At 37.6% G+C, this 27,160-nt stretch overlaps 1 protein-coding gene across 1 annotated transcript in view; it reads left to right on the forward strand.

Moving 5' to 3' along the window:
- The window catches only part of VAV3 (vav guanine nucleotide exchange factor 3), a 169,471-nt gene that overhangs the window by 133,518 nt on the left and 8,793 nt on the right, over positions 1-27,160 (forward strand). The window contains exons 20-25 of the mRNA XM_085299070.1: positions 2,442-2,578; positions 11,199-11,264; positions 15,699-15,733; positions 17,006-17,122; positions 17,823-17,910; positions 21,999-22,128. Of these exons, the coding sequence (XP_085155196.1) occupies positions 2,442-2,578; positions 11,199-11,264; positions 15,699-15,733; positions 17,006-17,122; positions 17,823-17,910; positions 21,999-22,128 (573 nt within the window). The remainder of the gene's footprint in view (positions 1-2,441; positions 2,579-11,198; positions 11,265-15,698; positions 15,734-17,005; positions 17,123-17,822; positions 17,911-21,998; positions 22,129-27,160) is intronic.

Here is a 27,160-nt window from a genome sequence, read left to right on the forward strand (position 1 = left end):
ACATATAAGCAGGCTATAAAATCACAGCAGAAGAATAAGACTTGCTGGTCAGCATAGTGGGGAACAGCTGTAGTACAGCAGCATGTAATTGTCACGATGTCTGTGGGCATTAAGCCAGAAGAGTTTTAAGGAGGGATCTGAAGCAAGATAATGAACTGTAAGGACTAAGACCCTGACTCAAAGCCTACTTAAATGAATAGGATTATTTCCAGAGATGTCAAGAGGTGTTAGACCAAATCCTCTAACACTGTATCTGCAAAAGGAATCTTATAATCAAAATCTCTATAGGATTTTAACTTTACAGAATTAAGCATATTGGATTATAGACAAATGTTCTAGGCATGATTTTTTTTAATGTGAATAATCCTGTTACCTGTTTAATAATTCTGCTAGTTGACGCAGCATGTTTTTTTTTTTTTCAATTTCTATTGGCCAGATTCTCAGAGCTGCCAATATTCATAATTACCAGTGAAATAAAAATTGAAAGTGATTTTACACATGTAAATGATTAATTTGATCATTTCAGAAATATACTCTCTTATTTTTAAAAAACAAGATTAGCATTTAAAAGTGTACGGGAATATTTCTTAATTGGCTTTTAATGAGTTCAGTACAAAGATGGCATTTCAAGTATATTGTATCTGCATGCTAAAATGTAAAATGTGATTAAATTATAAAATCACAATATAAGATTTCATAAAGCCAATAATTTCTCTTGTCCATTTGTTTACCTCAAAGATGAAGACAAATGCAGGCTTACAGCATATCACATACGCAGAGCTATCATTTGTATTGCAGCGTGGGAACTTTCTTGTATTAGGACAAAGTTGCCAGCCTGAGCAGATGATTGTATGAACCCTTGCTTCTGTCTGTCACTCAGTAGCTGCAATGTGTGTTGATGCTGAATCAGTATTTGAAAGCATGGCAGCCTTACTAAGTTGACAAATAAAGCAAGGAAGGTCTAGTGTTTTGCCTAAGTGGAATAATGGCTTTTTAATAATTAGGTGTCTGTATGCTACATAGCTTGAAGAAATAATAAAAATTACTATGTTGTTTGGACTGAGTAACATACAGAGCTGGTATTATTTTATGTTTCATCAGTGTTTTGCTTTAGTACTTATTCTTACCTACTGAGAATAATTGTTGTTGCTAACTTCTTTCATGCTTCATACAGCTTAAAGGAGGTGACCAATATTTGTATTTCTTACTGTCTATATTATAGTAGTAATCTTGCAGTAGAAGCAGAAGGTTTCTTGTAGACCTGCTGATCCTTTGTGTTAGAAGTAATTCGATCATGTCTCTGCAGCAACAAATGAGTTAAATGTGGCAGCTACCCTAATTTGCTGTTCTTTCGCTATTATTTCTTTCCAGTTCTCACAAAAGATTATTTAATCAAAATCTATGTAACTAAAATTAAAGGATGGACATGCCCAATTAATAATAGTAACCTTTATCATCCTGTATGCAGCTAAAAACAAGAAAAGGATTACATAAACTGTGAAAGAAAGAGGGGGACAGTGACTATAACAATATAAAGAGTAAAAAATGCTTTTTAAAAAAGCCTTTAAGTCTTTACTATGTTTATTGAGTAGTGTTACTTTTCACCCAATATTAAGTATTTCTGTAATGCTGCAATACATTGTTTTAGTGTAATAAATGAGTTGTCAGTAATACTTTGAGTGATTTTCTTAAAAATACCATTAAGTTTATCAGAGTACTGAGTTAAAGTATCATTTTTTTCCTCCTTCGCCCTGCTGTATTTGAAAAGTACTGAGGAGAACTCCCCAACTCTAGTTATAAACAGGGATTTAGCTCTTTGTGCAGGCAGTAAGAGTAATCTTCAGGAAGTATTTTGTGTCTGAGGAGGTGAATTGCTCCCTTTAATTAAATAAAAGTTGGGGGGGTTGACATAGTTCAGCTGTCTAGATGCAGCTGGTATTGATGTGGAAGGACCAGATTGCAACCACAGTTCTTGTCTTGAAACTAAAACATAAGACTGCATCCTGAGTTACGATATATATCCAAAAATATTACCAAAAACTGAGAATGAGAAAAAAAATCTGATCAGAAGCTAAGAAGGATCATTGTCCTTATTTTCTTGGACATGTTCACATTAGCAGTAGGCTTTTGGGTCATGCTGGTCTAAACCTGAGGAAATTCTCCATTTTAATGTCTTTAATATTAGTGTCTCACAATTTTTGCCTTGAATTAAAAAGATAACCTTAAGATTTGAACCTTTTACAGATCTGGTGTTCGGTATACATATAGAGGCATGAATCCCCACAGTCATGGTATCAACTATTACCCCAAGAGGAAAATAGGATAGAACAAAGCGAATGGAAAAAAATGATTTTTTTTTTTTTGGTATTAGGTTGTACACTATGTCATTAACTAAGAATATATGCTTTTAAAATTTTAATTTATTTATTTATTTTGGTCAGGTTTACCAAAAATGCAAGTCATTCGAAACTATGACGGAATACCGCAGCCGGCCCCGCAGGATGGCCCGCCATTGCACATCCAGATTGGGGACACTATTGAACTCATCCGAGGAGATGCACATAGCTTATTTTGGCAGGTACTGTATGGGTTAGCAAATGGCCATATTACATTTTTTTTCCCAGATATTAAATTCTTACTGTTTTATTGCTGTTGTAACTTTTTTTTTGTATTGAACAAAAAACTTTAAATGTATTTTACCCCCAAATAAATGACTAATACAGCTATTTTCACTTCTCAAGTGTCAGCAGTGCCTGTATTGCGTAAAACCTCAATTTTGCAACCCTACTCAGAGTAAAAGCCCTTGTGAATAAACCTGCAAGAACATGGCATTGGTAGCAATCCTGCTATTGAAATTGCAGAAGCCTCACAGGCCTGGGAATTTGCAGTCACTGCTTCTCCAGCATAGCAGAACTGAAAGCTATGCTAGTAAAACAAAATATTTAAACTCAAATATGAATAGTAAATTTTTAGGAAAGAGATCTGTAAAATGGAAATGCACCTAACCATTTGGGGAGATCTGAAGTCAACCAAGGACTGTTTTTATGTACAGAAAAAAAAATCTATTGGTGGCAAAATCAGTTGTTCCCATAGAAACTCAAATGAGTGCTAGTATTACTGAAATTTCTTTTCTAATTTAGGACTTGCATCAAAAACAGATTCAAAATGCTAACAGTTCTACATTTACTTTAAAGATAGATGAATAAAAATGTCTTGTTTTCCTTGGTTATGTTTTTCTTAATTTTTCATTCTAGAATGCTGCCAACTACAGATATTATTGGGTAGTTGGAAATAGAGCAAAATGGAAGAACATCTATAGGGGATTAATAGAAGAAAAACTAGGATGTGTTGGTAGTTGTCTTCAGTTGTTATGTTTGTCTTTATGATCTTATAGCCTCAAAGAAAAATCACAATTCGTGAATACAATTACAAAAACTCTTTGTTCTGTAACATGACTGAGGGTTTTTTGATTGTTTATTTGTTTTTCTTAGTTTTACTTTACTGAATTCAGTGAGGATTGAAGCTTCTCAAAACTTTTCAGGATTGARTCAATGAATTCTGTTCCTTTGGTTTCATGATTTGATCGTCATGATTTGATCATCTTTAATCTGTGGGAATTGTCCCTAATGGAATAGCTTTACCTGTTTTTCTTTTTCTTTCTTCTTCTTCTTTTTTTTTTTTTTAAGCGAACAGCTATTAAAGAAAAATAAAATCTGTAATCCAGCAGAGCATGGATGTTTCACATCACCAAAAATAAATTTTGTCAAATGCTGATTGTCAGATTTTGGCCTATGTAGTTTTATATTTAGGGCTTAGTTCTGCCAGTTCTTGAGCTTTGATCCAGAGAAGCATTTAAGTTTAGGACAGGCTAGAAGTTAATTATCTGACTGACATACTTAGCACAAGCCAGAATTATTGACACCTTGCAGGACTGAATCTGTTGCCATGTTCACCTGTCAGCTCAGTCTACTGGAATATGTCATGGATGTTATTTGTGTTTATGTTAAAGAATTTAGCTGGAATCTCGTGTAACTGGCAGAAACTGGAAAGTGGGTGAGGCTCTTTCTCCAGAAGCATCAGTAATAGATTTGAATCTTAATGGAAATTGTCATCCCCATTAGTGTCATTTAGGCAATTTTTTTCTCACAGCCTGTCTTGTCACAGATCCCTTGATATGGGTTTTCATGTCTTGTAATGACATCTACATTTTAAAATGCATCTCAACAAATAATTGCAAAATGCAGACTTTGGTTAAAATCTGTTTCTTCAAGAGAGGTTTTAGAGTGTTTTATAGCTGACCAGAAGGAGAATGTGTTGGAGCGGACTTTGAAACCGCTCAGTTTAGAAATTCAAATGCTTGTAATAGATAAATGTATTTGTGGCTTAAAGATATTTTTTCATTCTTTACAGTACATCAAATAAACACCACAAATTACCAAGTAATGCTTATCTTACCAAATAGCTTAGGTTTGATAAATATATTCAGATTAGCTTAGCTGAACTTTAATGTTTCTGTTTGTATGATTGGTTGCATAGAAACTATTACAGTGAATTCTGTGTTTGGTTTAGGCTATATACACATATAAATGCAGTTGTTATGCAGTTTGGAAAGCAGAAGGATGAGTTTTGATTTTGGGCACTTTTTTCCCCTATTCCCTCATGAAACAGCAAATCCTGGCAAACCGGCCAGGGACAGAGTGAGTAGCTGGGAGAAGCATTTCTGTATCCCCTGAATGTACTTTCTGTCTCACCTGGTATCATCCCAAACGTAAACTTTCTTCAAAGAGAATGTGGAAAATAGGGGACTTGCTACTGCCGCAAGTTAGCCTCCTGTTTTCAGTAAGTACCTGGCTGCATATAAAAAGGAGGATAGTCTTACGCTGATTTTCATGCATCCCCCTTTGCAAGACTGCTTTTCTTTATTCGGTCAGGGTGCAGGAGGAGAAGAGCCAGCTGCTTGCCTAGCTGCTGCTTGTGTAACTTCACTTACAGAATTAATTGAATGCGAAAGGGAGGAGGGAGAGGGAAAACGTGGTGTTTTAAATGGAAATTTCAGACTGTGATCCAGAGCACTACTAGTTGTTTCAGCTGCAATAGTGCACCTTTGAAGTAGTCTGATTTTTATTATAGATGGGAATATTTTTTTCTCCTCTGTTGAGTTTGGTCTGAGTAAATTGGTACGTACTTAACCTGAGGGCAGGCTTTCGGGGTGCCACAATGCATACCATAAGATATAATGTAATTCTAGTTTCACAGGTTTCCATTGCAATTACCCACTGACCTCCAGGCAATCATGTTTTTGAAGTACGCCAAAGGAATACAGATGTTTGAACTGACTTTTTTTCCTTCTTTTCTAAACCAATTTTTCTTCGATATGCATTAAACCCATATTGAGTAATTGCTGTTATAGGTGTCCTTGCTAATGCTTCAGTAGTTAGTGGTCCCACAGTAAACATCCAAAGAGTATTAAGTATATTGTAAAAATTCTTAGGATATAAAATTAGAACTTGTGTCTGGGGAGAGAATTCATTTTTTCTATGTTCTGTGTTTCTCTGTGTGAAGACAACTCACTGGGGCAATGCAAAATGCTACTGTGGCAGGTTGCTGTGTGAGAAGAAGTTAGAATCCATAGAGTGACACTAGCATGAGATCGTTTTATCTCTTCCATACAAGTATCAGGCATAATAATGCTCATTTGGGAAGAATTTTGCAGAAATTTGGGAATTAATATACAATTCTTGCTAACAGGGGGAAATCTGCATCTGATGTCTTTATTTAATCTCCTCAAGCAAAATCCACAATACTCGTTTTAGACATTTCATGTAGTCAACTGATGTACCCAAAAAGCACGACAGTTGTTGACTTCAATAAAATATTTCAGACAGTCATTATGTAGTTGGTGGAAAGAGCTAAGCTTTCGATGCAGATCCAGGGTATGCTTTGAGATGAGCAGCTTAGAGCCAGCTGGTAGGAGCTGTTCTGCAGAGACGGTTGTCTGAGTGTGCAGAAGGCAGGTTGGCTTTGCAGGCTAGTAGGGAAAAGGGAGACCTGAAATGTGGTTCCTGACTACACATTTTAAAATGCTGTAATCACTGAAAAAAAAAATCCAAAGAAGCAAGGACTGGAAAATTGGGAGATAATGTAAGTGTATGTCCTCAAGCTGAGGAGGGAATTAGGTGTGAGGGAAAGAGGAACATTTCAGGTACTTCCTTGCCCAGATGAAACTACGATAGAGAGCAAGAGCCTTCATTTCCATATCAGAAAACTTCAGTATATAGCAGAGCCCGAATTCCTGTCCCAAGAGGTTTAGACACCTTCAGGATTAGGCAGATGCTGGATTGCTCTTATGAATGTGGGTCCCTGAGTGGCCCCTGAGGTCCATGGATTTTCCTTTATTTACCATGTTAGCCCTGATCAGTAAATTTTCCATAAAGGAGTAGCAGTTGGACAGATATTGCTATGCATCCTGCAGAACAACTCTGCTTTGTCTTGAATTCAATTGAAGGGAATTTGATAGAGGATAAGCCTGAATTAGATCTGGAAACTGCTTTTCTCTTAGTTAGTTTGATGTTTTTTTCCATTGGTTATATATTGCTGATATTTTTAAAGGGAGCAATTCTTAGTTACTTTTATTGAAAAGATACAGCAGTAATTTTTCTGAGTTTGTTATTAAAATTCTGTATGTTACTAGAATATATTGAGGAAGTTTCCTGATGTTTAAACCTATTTCATTGATGCTGTACAGTTCATGAGTTGTTATTTTACTTTACAGCTGTGCAGGATGTATCAGTTCATTAACAGGAGACCAGATCATTTCAATACTTTCAGATACGGTAATGTGAAGGCAGTATATTGGTCTAAGATTTTCAATGTCCATTAAAATGCTCCCAGTCTTCTCGGTAATTAAAAAATGTCATCTTCAAGGGTTTCTTAGAAAAGCCTTCTTAAGTCTGTATTTGTTAAAGAAGGAGTTTTTTCGGTATGTTGTGTGTGTATCGTGTGTTTGTAATCGGTCCTGCGTAGCATTTCTCCTTTTGGCCATGGGGAGACTTCAGTGCTGGCTGTGCAGCCACATCTAACGTAAACATGTAGCTCCTCGCATCCCTATTCTGGCCCAGCTCCCTTTCCACCTGCAGGTGTCGGTCTGAATTCTATGCTGAGGGTTATTCATGGATCCATTAATAAACCTGGATCAGGTGGTCTTTAGCATTCAAATGCTCTCCAGTGTCCCTTGCAGCAGTCAGGACTTTTTCAGCAGAGAGGTGTGAGGGTGTTTTTCCTGTCATTTAAGTGACTTTCAGGATTTATACAGATACATTCAGTATAGACTGTTCCTGCATGGAGTCCCTCAATATGAGGTAGAGATGGGAGAGTTGAGGATATAGATACAGTAATTCATGTGATATATATATTTTTTAGCTATGCTAGTGCTCTGGGCAAGTCCACTGAAGTTAGTGGGAATTGCATTAGCAAAATAGCTGGCAGCAGTCTGAAAATTCAGAGCAAAATTGCAAAATGGCTTCAGAAAACCTCCAACATTAAAACAGATACAGGAGTAATCAATCAGCCTCTAGTCTTGCTGAAAGTGTAATTGAAAGAAATAGACTGAAGGGCTTCATTGGCCTGTGTATGTATCTCTGTATATAAAATATGGATATGTGCGCACACATATATACACACTGATATGTGTATATAACAGTGTTTATAATATATAGTGTATATGATATAGTGTAATAAAAGAATTGCTTTAAAAATGCCTATTAACTATGTATTATGTCTAGTCCTTTGCTTCTGCTTTTGTAATGACCTTAAATCATTATAGGGGCATGTTTGAGGGAAGCAAAATGCTTACTCATCAGACGATAAGCAATTAGCAAGCAGAAAGTGTAAAGCAGAAAGAAGTGAATAGTAGAAGTGAAGGGTGGTGGCATGATAATTTTGCTGTTAATCAAGATTAGTTGATGGTAAGATTTTCATTTGGAAATCGTCATCTGACATTAGATTACAGTTTCATGTACAAATGACACTGAGCTTTGATGAATTTAGCAGCATTTGAAAGTGAGCAGTTTCCTTCAGCAATGTATGATACATAAAAACTTGCTCTGTTTAGGGGTTTGTGTTTATATAGAAAACACAGATTAAATATCCACAGCTGTATAATGCAGGCAAAGCTTTTCTTTAGAAGGCCAAGCCTTTTTTCAAATTGTCTTAGTGTTATATTTGTGTTATTACTTAAAATGCAATGGCAAGGAATTGTGCTGGTCGCCGTACTTGGGGGATTGGCTCCCCATTGAAGGCAGCAATGTTTTGCATGACCTCCTCAAGAGAGTCTGACCCTGCAACTTTTCTCTACTGCTGCTGTCATTTGGTGTACTGTCCATATACGTCACTCCTAGCCTGGCAAAGTGACACATCCGTGTCACACAGCTGCACTGAAGAGCATCTTCTGACAAATGGTGATGTCTGAGGAGACAGCGGGGTACTTGCTTGTGCAAGTGTTCCTTGATCTGAATTAGGAGACAGTGTTTCCTATGCTGTACCTCTGGTGTTAGTTTGTCTGCTGATGTGGTTTTGTGCTGCCGTTCATTGCAATGACTGTTTAGTGTTGTCCGGATGACTCTCTTTGGTGGAAGTGCTATCAACTTGTTGCCTACCGAATACTTAGAGTGAGGGCGCACACATGCATAGTAAAACACAGCATATAGATTACAGGTTCCTCACTTGAAATGTGTCTACATTGTAATGTCTGCACTCTGGTAATGATTTAATTGGCCTGGAGCACAGCTAATCTCATGATCTTTGCTACTCTGCTGGGATTTTCAGTGGTGATTCATGGTGCTGTGTGCTGCTAGCAGTACATAAGCCCGGCAGGGAAATGCTGGTTTATATCCTATTGGGCCTGGGCTTGGTGCTTCTGTGCRTGCTGCACTTCGCTCAGTGCCTGTAATGCAGAGGTGGTGTTTTTTTTTTTTTCCTTTCTTTTCCCTTGGAGGCCGTAGAATGGCTCAGTTTGRTATAATGCTGTGCAGGCTGACGCATCTGAACGTTTGAAAACTAAAACTMTCTTTGATTCTAGACTGGGGATGGGCAAATAACTTTCTGTAAAAAAAAAAAAAATGGTAGGAGCGAACCCTGTAAGTGTTCTTCATAGAGTGCTTTTCTGAGCTGATGGAAGCTGCGCTTTGAAACATATTTGAAATGATGTCCCTGTTTGCAGTGTCAGATGGTAACAAAAGGATCTGTCCCTGAGCTCATCAAGTTTTAATTCTTGGCTCCTTTCTAATTGTCATAGACATATGTTGCCTGATGTGTCATCTTGTTCAGCTTCTCTTACTTTATATAAGTGTTTCTCATGAATAGTGATTGTGTGGGGGCACATACAAAGCTAATGATGTTTAATTGTGCTCCTTCAAATGCTCTTTCTCATTAATATATTTTATTCAGTGGTTGGTTGCATTGCCTGGGTGATGACTTGCTGTTCAGATAGGATTCGATGTTGTAAATAAGGGTCATTTAGATGGGAGACTGTCAGAACTCTGCTTATAAATAAAGTCTGTAATTCAGAAGAATACACACCGGGGGACTAAGCGGAATAAATGGACACAGTGTGCAACCTATATTCAGGTAGACAGTGGGAAAGAAGGTGAAATAAGCTTTGCCAACACAGGTTCAGGTATACAAGACTGTCACTTGTTTACAAGAATTTCTTTTTTAAGTTTAGCGTATTATACCTTAAACACTGCTTAAGTGCTTTTCTGTCTCCTCTCCTTCCTCTTCATTCTAGTGGTTTCCGGGGTCGTTACCCGTGTGTGCTAAGTTGCATAGTGCTCTCCCTAGGAAAATAATGCACTCACTCGTTGTGCTTAGGGCATCAGACTTGAAGGAATTTCTCAATTGCTCATGAATCCTCGTTAATTCTTCTTGCTTTCATCTTTTATATTCACCCTATTTGAAATTACTGGATTCTATTTTGTRTAGTAATATTAGGGTACAATTACGCACTTAATGTTACAGGAATAAATGAAGTAAAACAAGAAATTACATGTGTGTTCATGAAACATTTTTTCCCTTTTAACTTTTTTATGTTGTAAGTATGTAGTCAGAAATAAAAACAAATATCATTCTTAAGGTTACAATGGTAGAAAAATACTCTTTCAGGCATTGTGAAGTGTGCATTTACAGTCAGTGTATCAAGTTTAGTGGAAATTAAGCACTTACGTGCTTTTGAAAGCCTGATAAATGACAACATTTGGATGCCAAAATACCATTTTTGATGCTTTCATTTTAGATGTCTGTGTGTGGAAGTTTTAGGCCTGCACAGTGTTCTGCTCTGACAGACGTGATGAGCGTGGCACTGCCGAGCGTTGGCTGGCGGTGGGAAGGGGCTCGGTGGCGGTGCGTGCCTGTCGGAGGCCGGGCGCGCTCCGGCACGGCGCCGGGTGAGCCGTGGGCAGGGCAGGCCTCCCGCGCGAGGCGTTTGCGCTGGGTCCTGTGAGAAGCTCGGAGCACRTGGGTGGTCCTGCGCTGGGGGGTGCCGCGGGGTTGCAGCAAAGGCTCGGTTTAGACCGTGCCGAATGTGCTGCTGCAGCTGGTCTCCCAGCTGGCGGCGGGATGTGGTTGTGAACGTAGCGCATACGGAGAGCAAGTCTTGAATTCTGTTGGTATTCGTGCGTCCACCCGATTTGCAGCGATCTGCATCGCCGTGCAGAGCCCCTCGCTGCGGCGCTTTGCGCCCGAGTTGGCCGGCAGGTCAGCAGCTCCGGGTTTCCACCTGGAGCAGCCGCCACGACTGCCATCCTGCGCGGCGGCCTCGTCGTTCGGGGGCTCCGTCGCGTTGCAGCGGGGCAGCTTGTGCTAGAGTGATGCCAGCTCAGAGGAACTGATTCGAGAGTAGATAATTAAATTAACTCTGCTGAAGACCTCAGCCAGTGGCAGTCACTGGCAGAGCTGGGAATTACAACCCGAGCTCTGAGCCTGTCTTGCGTCCCCTCTCCCAGAGCTCTCAGGTGTTTCAGCTATCATTATTACTTAATTTTATAAATTAAAAAATTACTATTGAATTACATTTTTTTAGAAWAATGGTTTGTTTGAAGGACTCTTTCGATATACTTCTGTAGTCCTAAACCCCTGTGCATATASTATTATTTACTGTTTATCCCCATTATGTCTCAAAAATGGGAAATTTTGTTTTTTTCTAGGGCAGAAATCTAACGACAGGAGAGCTTGGCTTCTTCCCAAGTGATGCTGTAAAACCTAGCCCATGTGTAAGTACAATTATTTAATTCTTTTTGTCGTCTTACAGGAAAATTGCCTAGTTTATGCTAGGGTTTTATTATTCTTACCTTATGGGTATCATATTGTTTTGTAGTTCCTTTGTGTTTTCATAGTAAGTTCAGTATTGCTTAAAATACTGCATTCTAATGCTTCTGGTTATTGGATTTAAATTATACATGTCAAGAAAATACATTCAAGAGGCAGATTTAACTTTTGAGAATATTATTAAATGTAATTTTCTAAAGAGTTTCCAGAGTATAAAACAAACAATTCTATACAAAAGTACACTTTCTTTCTCCCCCAACACTAAGGTGAGAGAGTTGTGGTTTTAATCTATTCCTCAGTCACTTTGGGTTAGAGAGAGAGATTACACCGTAATACTGTGAGTTTAAAAATCTGAAAGTGAAACTAAAAGAAAACCTTAAATCCAAAGCGGTGGATAAATTTCCATGTCTCGGTAAGTTCTTACCTGCCTTTATCTTGTCCAAGGTTGTTTTCAATCAAGATTAATTCAGGATAATTTGTAATAATGTGCTCATGAGTTTTGTATGCAGATGTGATTGCATTAATTTAAATACTGCACACTCCTTCATTCTCTGCCCTTTATACCAGTGTGCATCAAATTATCGTATCTTCCTTCACTGAGATTAATTGATGTAAACCCATAATAATACAGTGATGAATCACACTTCTTAGTTTGCTTTAAGACCATTTTACATTCACAGCAGAGTTAGACTTATTAACAAAATTGCTTTCATTACAACAATCAAGGTGCCACAAAATGGATTTTAAGTAGATGGAATCAGCTATTAATGGCTGCATCTTGATATGCCTTTAAGRTTTTTATTGTTCCTTAGTTTCTAAAACAAATATACATGTGATCCTAAAGGATAAATACTTTAGTACCCCTTGAGGCATCTTTACTACCCTACATCTTCAGAATTTTGTTTGAAGAGGGATAGGTAGAATTTTTGTAGATACAGGATTTGCTAAACTGTGTGACAGAACAGATCTGTAACAGAGATGAAGGTGCTACGTGAACTTTTTTTCTCTGCTTGCTTAAAGGGTAAAAGTAGTGGATTTGCCTGTGCCATGGTGTCACTTGCCAGTTGGTGCTGGATGCAGGCAGTACTTGCTATGGATAAGCTTTAGGTCCTAGAAGCCACACAGTCATTCATTCTGTAATATCACTGACAATGGCTTTAGGAACACGCTATAAATACAGTGACAGTCTTGACAAAGGCAAAAATAGTTTAGGAATCATCACCATACTTTAAAGCAGTGGAAGCAGGATATTCATATTTAGGAAAAACTCTACTTGGGTGCTGTGAAGATTGCTTTCTGCTAAATTTAGAAATCCACTATTAAGAGCAGGATTGAAAATAACATATTTTTACAGAATAAATAAATATTATTCATGAAATGTTAGCAACCGGTGTCATGGTTGAACCAGAAAGATAAATGGATGCTTTGCCACTGTTAACTTGGAAGAGTGAAATATAAACATCTTATTATGACAAATGATGCAGTTAAAGATACTGAAACATCAATCAGATTTTTAACATGCTATAACTTTTACTATTATTATTAAGTGTAACAATCTTTACAACCAGCTGATATAAAAATGTCCAGAAAAAGCATAAAATACATATATCAAAAGACTTTAGGAATGAATATTGAATGAAAAACTGCTGAGCTCCAGAATATCTATATTCCAGACTTTTCACAGCTGTACCTATAAACAATTTTTTCTTCTTTGCAATAACTAGTGTATGTCAGCAAACATTTTCTGCACCATATGAGTAATATCAGGTTCCTCCTAGCTTTCCTCCAGTTTTCTCATTTCTGTTGATGGCACTGGATATATAGCACAGTGCAAGTCAAGAGCCTCTGGATAAATAGTTGATTTTCCTCTATTTTCTGACAATGACCAATGCTCCTAGTATATCTCACTGCATTCCAAATTAATGGTAGGGACTAATCATCAGTGATTTAACTGCTCTGAGGCATGGGCTAAATCATCTTTAAATTTTCATGTCCTTTCTAAAGTAGGGCTACTTGACAAAGTAAGGATGTTTGTGTATGGGTGTTTTTTTTGTTGTTGTTTTAAAACTATTCCATTTTGTCCTGCTGCCAATAAAAACACATTCTTTGATTAGTTGTATAAGTGACAGTCCAAAGCAGTCAGGTGCAGTTTTTCAGTAGATGAAGTGTACCAGTGAAGCATCTTGTGTCATAGGAAGATGTGTTTTGTAAGTGCCCATTTGGCCTTCAGATACCTCATTGGGTCAGCTTCACTGAAACAGGTCTCCAGGGAATGTCCTTGCACCTTCGCCATCTGTTCACCTTTTTTCCCCCAAGAGGTGCCTGAGTTACACCCTCAGTAGCGGAAGGGGCACTAAGTGCTGCAGGTGTCCTGCCTTGATGGCTCTCTYAGGCCTCCTGCGTTTTGAGGTGGTGTGCGCAGCGGGAGCACTGCAAACGCCACTATTGGGAACCCTTCTCTGCAAGCTTTGGGAGTAATGCGTGTTTGCCTGTGCTTTCTTTTTCTCTCCCRAGAGTTGGGCTGACTTAATGACTGTTACAACATTTGGATGGTTTTGCTATTGTGCAAGCCAGATGGGTGACCCTGGTATTATCACAGAGTCATTTAGTGAGTTTCACACTAGTGCATCCTTTGTAATTTATAGTGGATGTAATTTATGGATTACCCACTATAATTCAGACTTTTTTCTTAAATGTCTTGGATTGAGAGGCATTCAAGTAAGTGTTRTGTGTCTAGTTTGAGTGACCATTATGTCAAAGGCACTCTGCAAATTTTGGTTCATGAAAATTAATGTTATGATGCTGGGCTGGAAGTCAAGTTTTAAGTAAATTTAAAGCTAACCAAAACCCTATCCTAGGAAAAACAAGCAAACAAACAAAAAAACAGAGCAAATTTGTTTACTTCTGTGCAGAAATAATAATTAGGAGAGATGCTAACTTAATCTCTAATGCTAAGAGCAAGATTATTGAAAACTCTTTCAAGAGAAGAACATTCTGAATGTGATTAAGTATATACATAGCCAGTATTTTAAGTGAAGTATTCAGAATAAGTGTTTTATGTAACTCTACTATTGAAGTTTCTTACCATGAAGTTGAGAGCCTTAAAATTTAGTAATTTTGCGTTCCAGTCAACTTGTGCTATTTTGAGAAGGTTGCAAGATTATGTGTTACCTGCACAATTGGTTGTAAATACCAACATTCCTCTGTATGTTCCCTCAACTCAACTGTCCACTGTCATCTAGGATACAACATCCTGGCTTAAAAATAGCTTTGTAGCTACTGCTTCTACTTTTCTTTCCGTTCAAATGCTGTCTCTTACTGCCTCAGCAATACTACTAAAGTATACCATAACATTTTTGACATGATATGCTAAAATCTTTCATTCTATTTGACTGCTGCTACTTTAACTGCAGAATGCAGAATGTGTGCTAAATATGTAGTTTTCCCCCCCCCCGACATCAGTGCTGTTCATTTCAAGATGAAGTCTAGAGATCTCATAGACAACTCAATTGATACCTGAGGTCAGCTATGTATGTCTACACATTATTTAGCATATAAGTCAATGGGAATTGTAATTCATTTAAATCTGAATCAGTTTAAGATTGCAGGCATGTATTGACAATATCTTCYTGTATTGGTCTGTGTTTGGAAGTCTCTGTTGAAGACATTTCATATATCATAAATAAATTTTTTTAAGAAGAATGTTACTGTAATGATTTCCCTATTAGAATCCAGAAAATAGTAAGATATTCTATAGCTTTACTGGAGGAAAAAAAAAAAATTTGTGTATACATATAATGCTTATTTTGCAAACTAATATTAGTTTTCTTCATTTTTTAAAAAATTGAAATTGAGCTTCAAATTCCATGCTTATTAACATACAGTGGACAACTAATACAAATTAAGTACAAAAGTATGAAGGAAGTCATACAATACAATCTATGGGTTAGCCATAACACTCTCAGGAGACTGCACAGCCTATTTTATAGTAGACTATCTTTTCAAGGCCATAAAATCCTTCAAGTGAATTTTTATGTATTTGTTACACATTTTGATGATACTTTTTAACAATATGTACTATTAGGCTGTTTTATGGTTGAAATAAGTGTAGGCATTGCCAAAATAAACTTCACATTTAATAAAAATAAATTAAATAAAAGAGCTTGGTACAAATTTTGTAGCATTTGTCTATTGTGGCAGCAAAAAGATAAAATATTCTGTATGTTTTTCAGAGTGGTATTGAAAATTTGCACTTATTAATACATTAAGGAGAAAAGAGACTTCCAGACTAATTAGCGTGTTTGTCTGATTTCTTTTTCCTCATTTTTTTTTCCCTCAAAATCTTGATCATCGTTCTGTTTTATCTTTTCATGTCACAGGTACCTAAGCCAGTAGACTACTCTTCCCAGCTCTGGTGAGTCCTTGTGTAGTCTTAAAATAATCTCTCTGATGGAAGCAATCATAGAAAGACAACTGTTTATTGCAATCTAATTTATATTGGTTTAACCTTTACAGGCTTCTGAAGAAGTCATCGTGTAATGGTTTGGTAAAACAACACCGTGCATTGCCTAAAAGCGTTTCTGTTGTAATAATGTGCTTAATGTTTTTGACATTTTGTTTACAAGTCTATAGCTATGCAGTTTTAATCCCAGGGGTCTCAAATGGAATAATAAGATCAATGTAATGTGAAGCATGCAAGTAGATCTTGCATGTTAAGCAACTAAGCAACAGGAGTAATGTAAAATAACATAATATATATTTAGTGTGATGGATAATTTCACTTTTCCTTTTCTATTTWAAAAAAAAAAGGGAAGACTACTATAGTGGTATAAAAAGACAATGTATCACATCCACAGCTGCTGTCAGTCTGGAGCTCAGGTGGAGCGTGGACCTGCTCTAGGAATTCAGTTCACCACTGGGAGGTGCAGGTGGTGAGTCTGAGAGAGCAGAAGCAGCATCATTCCTCTTCTATCACTGGTTTTATGCTTCTTCCCTTAGACATTACTCCCAACTTCCTCTAGTTTACAGAAAGTGAAATCAGAATCATATCTAAATAAACATTGATTTTTTTTCATAACCAGCCAAATAAAATGTTACATATATAAAGCTGGTATTTGTTAATTCAATTCTAACATTCAGTCTGTAATTTTGTTAGTGGAAAACATATCACTGGGATCAGTATTTATTTTCTAATGTTTTGTAATACTTAACCAAAAAATGACTTCAGGCCAAAACTTGCTGTAAAAAGTCACAGAATCAGTTGAAGTTGGAAGGGATCTCTGAAGATCATCCAGTTCAACCCCCCTGCTCAAGCAGGGTCACCTACAGCACATTGCCCAGGACTCTGTCCAGATGCCTTTTGAGTATCTCYCAGTTTGGAGACTCCACAACCTCTCTGGGCAACCTGTTCCAGTGCTCTGTCACTCTCACAGTGAAGAAATTCCTCCTCATATTTGGGTGGAACTTCCAGTGGTTCAGTTTGTGGCTGTTGCTTCTTGTCCTGTCACGGGGCACCACTGAAAAGAGTTTGGAAATGGTGTTCATTACAATACATCAATTGCAATTGATATATTATTAGGTCACTAGTTCATGCAGTATACTGGGACTGCGCATTGCATATTCGATAGACCTATCTGCAAAGCTTTGAAAAAATCATAGCTGATTTTTATTGTTCTCTGTGTTGCAGGTTTGCAGGAGCAATGGAAAGATTGCAAGCAGAGAGTGAACTTATTAACAGAGTAAATAGCACTTACCTGGTGCGGCACAGGACCAAAGAGTCAGGAGAATATGCAATTAGCATTAAGTAAGTGGGATACAGACTTTTACAGATAGTTCTTCTGTTTTCATTTATGCCTAGATAATATAATATTTCTAATCAATAAGGAAAGTCAAAAAAATCTGTTTCAGCTTCTACAATCATAGCCTCTCCGATAGTCAATACAGGAAAACTGAAGTTGCTGGCCAAATAGATCAGGCAATATTTGTATTAGGAAACAGCAATAGTTTTATAACGTTAGTGTAGCAAACAGGTCTACAAAAATGATAGACTAGTATATTGTGTAATAGTAAGCATTTGGAATGTAATTTGTTGTTTTTTTTTGAAGTGACTAGGAATCTTCCATTGATCTCAGTGAGAGTTTGAGGCCTTTTTGCATATTGGATATTTCAATAAAATGTGTGTTCACACATTCTGTGGGCCCAAATTCTTATGAGGGTCTTGTTCACATTGATTATCAATGTGAACATAAAAGCAAGCAATATATGGGAATTTCCAGTTAGAACAAGCAGTTAGTCATGACTTTTTTTCTGAATACAGATTACCTCTTTAGCTGTACTTTAATAAATACATTTGGTTAATTAGATGTCAACTTTGTTTTGGCGTGGATATATATTTTGTCTTAAGAATTTATTCATGTAGTGTTACTGAGGTCTGCCCTCAGGTAATTATTGATTGCCTCTGATTAAAAACACATTTATATTCATAGGTTATTCATTGCCCACAGGTACAATAATGAAGTGAAACACATCAAGATTTTAACAAGAGATGGCTATTTTCACATTGCAGAAAATAGAAAATTTAAAAATTTAATGGTAAGCATTGATTAGATGTTTTACAATGTGTAACTTCTARCTGTTGCAGGTAAAGTGTGGGGTGCTTTGGTTTGTAGAATTACAAATTGTATGACTGAGAGATTTGAATCCTGTCCATATTTGAAAATAGGATGATTTTTTTTTATATATTTGTGGTGTTTGCTCTAAGTGATTGTGGAACATACTTAAAATTACATATTTGTATTCAGGGCGAGACTGTGTCTCTTGCGGTGGTGTGGAGAAGAGGAGGGATTTGTCTGAATCCCACGCATCAGCCCACTGTACAGTTTTGCTGAATCTTGAAAGCATAGGTTACTGCCTTTGGAAGTGTTTTTTTATGGCAGTGGTCCCCCAAAGGAGCCAGGTGAAGGGTCTGCCCTTCCACACCCCCAGAACATGCCTGGGGGTACCAGGAAATAGAACRGAGCCTGCTGCTGCGCAGGTCTGAAGGGGGAAAGCTGTAAGGTGGAGCTGTGTCGCAGAGCCCAGAAACACTTGGGAGAGCTGCTCTTCCTGGTCTCGGTGCACTGGGGGAGACTGAAGATGTGCCTCTGGAGAATGAGGCTCTCTATACTGTTGATACCTCAAAAACCTTAGTGGACTAATAGTCATTTGAGATCAATATCAAATAGTCTAAATAAAAGCAGCTGTGAGACTTGTAACCTACACTCTGGGTCAGCACAGGGCTCCCTAGCAAAGTGTAGTAACGAGCACCTGGGCTATCCCATTACCTTTCACTCCAGCAGTAGGCGTAGCTCATCCTCAGATAARGGGATGGTATTTTAACAGCCCAGCTCAGTGAGGTTCCAGTTTTGTATCAGAATCATATTGTGCAAGGAAGAAATTCCTTTTTTCTGAACGTTTCATTTGAAAGAATTTCTTGATGGTTCATTTTGCTCAGGTAAGACTCACATATACAAGGTGTCTGAATAAATTACCTCAGTGCATTTGTAAAATTCTACTGCTTAAGCATTTTCTGATGCACAGTTAAAGGAATCTTGTTCAATATATTATATTTAGCTCAATCAATTGAATTACACTTATATTGCAGCCTTCCTGCATGCATATCCAATTACTCTAAAACGATAAATAAAATTGAAGGACAACACAAACCAAAAATAGAGAGAGACGCTTTAAAACCAGGAAGCCTTAGAAATTATTTTAATTTAACCTCTGACGCTCTGGACAGCAAGGGCATTCTGTGAGTGTTAAAAAATCAAGCAGAAATCTCTGCTTTATGCACTCCTGATTTCAGTGAAGTGCTCATTAGAATAGGAAGAACATAAATTTCCTGGATGCAGAATGCACCAAGCTGTTTTCACACTGTAATGTGTCTTCCTTTGGCGCTTAAAATCCAGGGAGGTATATAGTGTTAAGGCCATGGACCCTGAGACCTTACCATTGGTAGCAGCAGAAATCGTAGCATTCCTCAGATGCATGAAGGAGGTGGCCACTCCATCTGCAGACACTGCAGATAATTCACTGGACGCTGATGAGAATGTGCAAGTGCTTTCAAGGTCTTGACAAGGCAGGTGAGCTGCGGTAGTTGTGTGCTGCCAAGTATCTTACAGCAATGATGCAGTTTTATGCACTGATGGAGATTTCAAAACAGCTAGAGGATCAGACATGCAAGTATAGGAAACAAACGTAGATAAAAAGGAAACAAAAGGATGGTCTGTTGCAGCCAAGAGTTGAGAAGGACGAAAGAAATTTCTAGTGTAAAGGCCTCATGGCTACCAATTCTGCCTTGTTATCATTCTATTAGATAAATTCATAAGTCAATTTTAGAATATTATAAAATCTACCCTTAAGAGTTAAGCAGACAAGTGGTAATGTAAGTACTATTTGCATATGCTATGGAAGAACTGTTTTGTTTTGAAGATATGCAAGAGAGAATGGTTGTGTCTGGAAAGAGAAAGTAAGAGAAACAGTCTCAGTATGATTGGGAGTAAAAGACAGGCAGAAACAGCAGCCCTGGAAACCTCGAGTAATSATGTGCAGTGACACCGTCTGCTGTATTGCTGTGGAGGCAACCGAAGAGGACAGCTCCTGCGCTTAATTTTTGTATTAAGTTTGAAAATCATTCACAAGAGAAAGCAAAGCAGAGCGCGGAGTGTAATGCAGGCCAAGGAGCAGTGAGAGGGCAGCTCGGTGGCGGCTGTGAGCCGCGGCCACGGAGCCGACTGCAGGGAGCCGTGCACGCTGGCAGGGCTGCGGCTATCCAGCTGCATGCAAGTTTGCTGCTGTGACCTGTGCAATGGATGTTTTCAAGGCTGATTGCTGTTTGACTGTTTGCATGAAAGAGGAATATTAAAAAAAAAAACACCCTCATGATTCAATGTATTCCCCCCCCCGCCCCCGCTCAGTTTGGAACCATTTCACTTGTTTTGCCAATAAATAAAAGGATATTCTTATTGCCTTTACCAAAAATCACAAATCCCACTGACTTAGGCTGTGCAAACTGGTAACAAATTAAGCTTCATACTAACTGTTTTTTCTGTTTATCAGTGAATTCATCTTTGAATGTTGCTTACAAATCACCCTCTATGTTGTCCTGGTAATTTGAATGCCWGAGTACTAATTGATGATATGTAAAAGCAACTTTGGCTGCTGATGCCGTAGCTCAGCTGCTGGGCTAATGCTAGATAAAAAAGCCCAAGCAGTTTGTATTTTCCTAGCGTTTCTGCTTGCTTGCAGTGCCTGGTGGTCTGTGACTGTGAACTGTTAAGTGCAGGTGTGGATTTTCCCGAGGTTCAGAAGTGGTTTGAGAGGCCTGGGAGCTCACAGCTTGGGGAGCAAGGAGAGGAGATCCGAGATCGGTCCYGTGGACAGACTTCTGCCTGCTCTCCGGAGCTTCTGCTTTGCGCACTCAATTTTGGACTGAATCTTTGAGGATCATTTTGTTGGTTGGAATTAGTTTATTGCTGAACTGTTTTGGCTGACGTGGGCTAATTCTAGTAATTTTTTTTTTTGAGTTAAAGTAAAAGGATTGACCATAGTGATATTTCCTTATTTGGACCTAATCTTGACTTGGCTAACTTTGRTTTTGGAAATCTGAATGTTAATAAGTGTAGTGGAATGACTGAGGAATTATTGGTAGGAGTGAAGGGTTTACGCTAAATATATGGCATTTTTGAAGAGTGAAATCCCCTAACTGGAGGATCATTAATCAAGTAGAATATGTTTGCTTTGAATTGTCTGATCATTTTTAATCTTATTCCAGACTCTGTATGCAAACTGTGTGTGTTGTTGACGTTATTATGACTAGTTCAAATCTAAGAGCCAGTGACAGGAGCTGAAGACTGCACAGGGAAAGCTCAAATTGCCAGGATTTTGATGATTGCTGCCTTCTGTAAAATAGAAACTAAAGTAACTGCCTTCAGTTTGTCATGTCTCCTTGGTTACGTAGACTGTTTTAGCCCACTTAAAGCATATTGGATTTGGCCCAAAGGGAGTGTGAAATGCTGGATTATTCATATAGTATTATCTGGAAAAAAAGGCACAAATTTTAATGGCAGTGCTTTGAAACTTTTGTATGATCCATATACCTACTCATCAGGTTGCAGTTGGCTTACCTGGTTATACACACACATACTTATCTGGGATCTGTGTACTGATAAATACATTTACAGATGGACATCACTTATTGCTGCAAAAGAAATATGAGAGAACAAGGACAGTTCCCAGGTTATAGTTAACAAGCAACAGACCTTCATTTCTGCCTGACTGTAGAAAAGCAAATGCATACTCAGCCTAGCTCAAAGTAGCAAGTAAGCATCAACTTTGATCATAAGGTTTTACTGTGTTATGGCATATGTATTGTACATGGCATATGTATTATATTTTTGAAAAATGAGGTTTTACTGTATAAATAGTCTCTGCAAGGATTTAAAAACACAGTAAGCTAAGTGGCAGTGTATATGCAGTCAGTATTTAGGATACTTGATTTTTTACTGTGAGCGCACTATGGGATGTTGCGTTATAAAATAAGGTTACTTGCCTGATAAAACTGCCACTGACTGWACAGCAGAATGTTGAAAAGGATATGAATTAAATTTCCAATGACATGTTATTTCCTTTTCTGAAAGGAACTCATAGAATACTACAAGCACCACTCTCTCAAAGAAGGTTTTCGAAGTTTGGATACTACTCTCCAATTTCCATACAAAGAATCTGAAAACTCAGTGGGACAAAGGAGTAACAGAACAGGTGGCAACTGTGAGTATCATATATTTATCTACTATTTTCTTTTATTTAAATATTTAAAGCACAAGGTACTTTCAACATCTTCATTTTTGATTTTTGGTATAACCAATTAATATGGTAATGCTTGTAGCCAGGATTATTCTGAAGCTGAGTAGATTCAGATCTGCTATGAGGTTTATAAACATGACTAGTAAGCTTGTCTTGTTGCCAAACTTAAAATCTCCCTGGTACTCAAAAATATATTAGGAATGCTAGTGAGAGATTAAGCTGCCTCCTGCCTAGTTYTTCAAATGTTTTCACAGATGCAAATATTAATAAGTATCCATGACCGTTTCTGATCCTTAGAAAGGAATTTAAATGAATCAACCTTGTGCTGTAACCATGCGTACTAGGATCTCAGTAATACCACATACATCTCAAACTCCATATACTCGCTGTATCATTTTATGCCTTCTTTTTAACCTTAAAAGTTTATTGCAGGCTTTTATGCTTCTAACTCTTAATGAAATAATATACAGTTTAAATAGCACTTAAATTTTTTTTGAAGTAAACTGAGAAGATTTATAATGTATGTCATAACCTTCATTTAGGTATTCCACTGTAAGTGGAAGTTGGCATGATTTTTAGAACACAAAAAAGTTCAATGTTAATGATAAAAAAAAACTACCACATGGCCTCCAAAAAGTATTTGAAGTTTCTATCAAATAGCAAATTAGATTTGCAGTTCTGCAGGCAATGGCGGTACCAGCTAATAGGAGGAAAATAAAAATTAATAGGGATTTTAACAATAGGAAGACTGCTGTGAAAGACCATAGAGTCCGGTCTAGTCTTTGCGATGATGAAGCTGGCTGCGTTATTTTCATTTGCTGTGTTCGTTAGCTGTTGTTTACTTGCTTGTCTCTGTTCCATAATATTTCTATAACTTTAGAGACTTTCTTCCTCCTAATTAAAGCAAAGATAATTTAGGATAGATTATTGAAAGAAACTAATATGTCTGTGCAATTCATTTACTTTGTTTCTATCCCAGTTCCTTTTTATTCCTTTCATTCCTGTTTTCTTTTACTGATCCTCAGGGGACCTATCAGTTTGCTATGCTGTATCTCAGTATACCCCCTGTTCTTAGTGAATTTATCTGTCCTGATCTTTCTTTTTACCTCTGTTTTGCATCCCCCCTTTATGGCATTTCCTCTCCTCATCTCTCATGCTCTCCTCTCCTAGACCTTTGCAACATTAAGGCTTTAATTGTCATGGAGAACTTGCCCTGCTTGCTTTTCTTGCATTTGCTTTGGTTATTACTGGATTCGAGCAGAAACAATTTGTTTTCTCCCTTTCTTAGGCTAGATGGAAAGTATCTGTATTATACACAAACTTAATACTGTGCAGAAGTATTAGCTCAGTCATTTCATGTTTCGCAGGATACAAGACTTGCATGGTACATCCTCATTACCTTCATGTTCAGAAGAAAACATCTCCTTTAACGAGATTTATTTATCTTTTTAAGCAATATAGGTAAAGACAAGATAAATGAATTTGATGGGATACTGCCCTTATAGTCAAGAGAATTAGAAAGTCCATCTCTCCTAGACTTTCAGCCATTTAGTGCTACAGAACATGTTGGTGGGGACTGCAGGTTTTCTCTTAGGCCAAACTGTTGAAAAGCTCTCAACTCTGCTACTCATCATGTAAAACCTAATAGCTCTCCAGAGCTGTGCTAGCAAACCAAGATAGTCCGACTCTGGATGACACTTTGATTAGTGGATTTGACAGTTTTCTTTTAAAGTGTCAGCATGTCCCTGTGAGGTGTTTTTAGCAAAGTTTCCTTGATTAACAGACCATCTGTGAGGTATGCTGCTCAGTTTTAGAGCGATTCTGTTAGTTTTCACCAAGTTGATGCTGGAATAACCATATATCTAGGCTATATGAATCCTGCAGGGCTGAATTTGGGAAGAAGCTGGTAAATTTGGGGCTTAGGATTCCTTTAGGAAAGGAAGCAAATTATTCACCGGGCATGTGCTGGACATGTGGGTTCACGTTGCTTCAGCCGTCAGTGGGAACCTCCACACAGCTGGTGTCCTTGACCTCTTTCCCTCAACAAAACAGTTGTTGAAAGGAGGCCAGACAACTTAGTGGAGGGGAAGGAGAGACACTGCCTTTTTTTTTCCTTTCTTTTCTTTCTTTTCTTTCGTTTTTTTTCTTTTTTTCTTTTTTCTTTTTCTTTTTTTTTTTTTTTTCTTTTTCTTTTTTTTTTTCAGCTGTGTAACTACTGAGTGCTGTATTCGGTGTATTTTAACAAGCACAAGGCTGAGGCTGATGAACAAAATGGCTTTGGCAGTTTGAAGGTGAAGTTAAGGCTTCAGAATTAGGCAGAAAAACACTAATTTTCACAGTAGATTAGGGGGGTGGTCAACCGTTTAATGAACAGAAAGACAAAAATGAAAGGGATTCTTTTTTTTTTTTTTTTTTTTTAAGTTCTTGATGTTTTATTCCAATTAGCTGATGTGCAGACCACAGGTGCATTAACTGTTTATACCAGATCACTGTGTTAGTTGATGTATTAACTGTTTAAAAGACATCTGTCAATAAAGTAGAATAATAGAATAAAACAAGTGTTCCCTCCAAACCACTAAGCAAATGAAAGAACTCAGCCTCTCTTCTTAAAGGCCAACACCAAAACCCTTATTGGTGATATTAAAAAAAGAAAAAAAAAGAGGCTGGTTATCTGTAGAAATCTAGTAAGGTTTCCTTGCCTGTATAGGTTCAGTGGACCAGAATTTCACCCAAAGCTCCAGTTATATCAGAAAGAAGTTTTTTTGAAGAAATTAAAATGCTATAATGGCAGGAAAGGACCAGCTACCTGCTATGTAGTGCCCACCCAGTCTTTATTCCTGCGTGCTCGCTCGCTGTCCTTGCCCTTCTGGAGACGTAAAGGCAGTTAGTTATCCCTAAGAATAGACGCCCTACTTCAGTAAGCTGCTTTCTGGTTTATATGGCAGGTTTTGGCACGCAGCTGTCACATGGGGCTGCTAGCCCTGCTGCAAAGGGGTTGCTCGGGTGACTGCTGCGTTCGTGGGTTGTGCGTGAGGTTGTAGAGGTGGGGAAGGGATCATCACTGCGAAGGAGCAGATGGGAGCTCCTAGGGCACAAGAGGCACTGGAGTATGTTCCTTTTGTACTTGTTTACAGGTACTAACCTAAACTGCTGTTTACTTAAGGGTTCTTAAACAAATAACCCACAGATTATGTACATGAAAACATGATACCAGTCCTGTTCGCTTTATTTATACTCGCTGTCTCCTTGACATAAATGCATCTTTTCTCATCCAGGTAAGATGCACAGAACTGTATCATTACCTCCACCATGGAGTCTGTGCTTATTCCTTGGATAAAGTAGCTCTAGTCTCTGTGTCTGCAAATAAGCATTTTGAAGCAAACTGGTTTTGTTTCATGTGCGCTCACAAGAATAAATTGAGGGAAGCAGCTGTATGTGATGGATATAAACCTGCTGCATTTTTTTAAAGAATGCTACTATTCAATAATTATTGATATTTTTGGACCTCATTTAGAGGCCAGATTATCCTTAGTTCAGTTGGGGCTGGATGACTTCCCCTTCCCATGTGTGACGCCAGGAGCAAAGATTCCAAATGTTATTAGATCTTGTATATTATATAGTGTCTTCATTCCTTTGTGAAAATAATGAAAAATCTGAGAACAAATGAATGGGTTTGAAGCCGTATCATTTCTAATKAAGTCCATTTCATGTCTAATTTCACCTTTAAAGATAGGGTCACAGATTACTGTAGGTTTGTTGGTAACAGAGCAAATGCAAATGCCTATCTAACCTCACCTATCTAAGCTCCAAAGGATTCCTTATGTATGCGTGAGTTGATGCATTTGTATGTGCTTTTACTCATGCTTTCTGAAGTATGGCATGCAAAATCAGAAAAGAAAACATATCTGTTATATTTGCAAGATCTCACAGTTTTAATTTCTTTCTCTAAAACCCTAAATGGGTGTTTTCTTTCTATCTTACTCTTTGAAAAATGCAATTGTTAAAAATTAAATCATATATCCAAATTTTCTAGTTATTACAGTCAATTTCCTTCCAGACATCCTTAGTGGGGAATCTTAGTTTCCTTATTATCAATGAATTACATAGTTAAAAAACTATTATTTAAATCTTATGTCAATATTTCAATGTTCTTCTGCTTCTCTCTTTTTTCTCTTTCTTTCTCTAAGCCCCTTCTTTGTTCTGTGGGTTTTCTTTTGTAACTCCTCCAGACTACAGCTTTGTTCCCCCTTCATCCACTCCTTTCTGGTCAGGTACTGCTTTACTGCTTTTATATTTCTTCTAAATTTGTTTGTTTGTGTGCAGCAAGCTAGGGAAGGGACGAATCTAATTTTTCAGTTCTTCTCTGAATGTAAAAACTGAGTAATTAGAGGACATGACCAGATAGCTTAATGCAACCAGATAGCTTAATGCAGAGAATTATTGTTCTTGCAGTCTAACACAAACCAAACTCTTTTTAAACTTTTGAAAAGTGTATGCTACAATAAGGAGAGCTTGGACAGCTGGAACAGAAATCTATAGTTCTGCAAGATTCAAAGATCAATCAACCACTAATTTGCTCTGCAGTCGTGATATGTAGGAACAGTATTATATTTTATTTGTTCAAATGTACAAACCTGAAAATTGCACTGCTTATAGAGAACTAATTCGTCCCATCCCTTTAGCAAACCATACTGCAGCAGCACCTTAGAATATAGTTGCTTGTATTTTGTAGCAAATGCTTTCTTTAAATTCTGCGTTAACGTTGTCAGTTAATTTTAGCCATCCGTTTTCCAAATGTACTTGTGTTACATTCTTTATTCTCATTTAACCTTCTCCGGGTTTAATAAATGCAAACACTTTAAATGAAGAGACTGCATGAAAATGTTTAAAGTACTAGCAGTGCTAGTCTCAGTTAGTGCACCGGGGTGGCTATGGCTTGATCTGGTCCTAAGACATAGTCTTCAAAGAGGTGAGCTGGACTGCTGGTCGTTCCAAA

This window comes from Rhea americana, unplaced genomic scaffold, assembly GCF_003343005.1.
Source record: "Rhea americana isolate MKP2758 unplaced genomic scaffold, rheAme1 scaffold_144, whole genome shotgun sequence".
NCBI lineage: Eukaryota > Metazoa > Chordata > Aves > Rheiformes > Rheidae > Rhea > Rhea americana.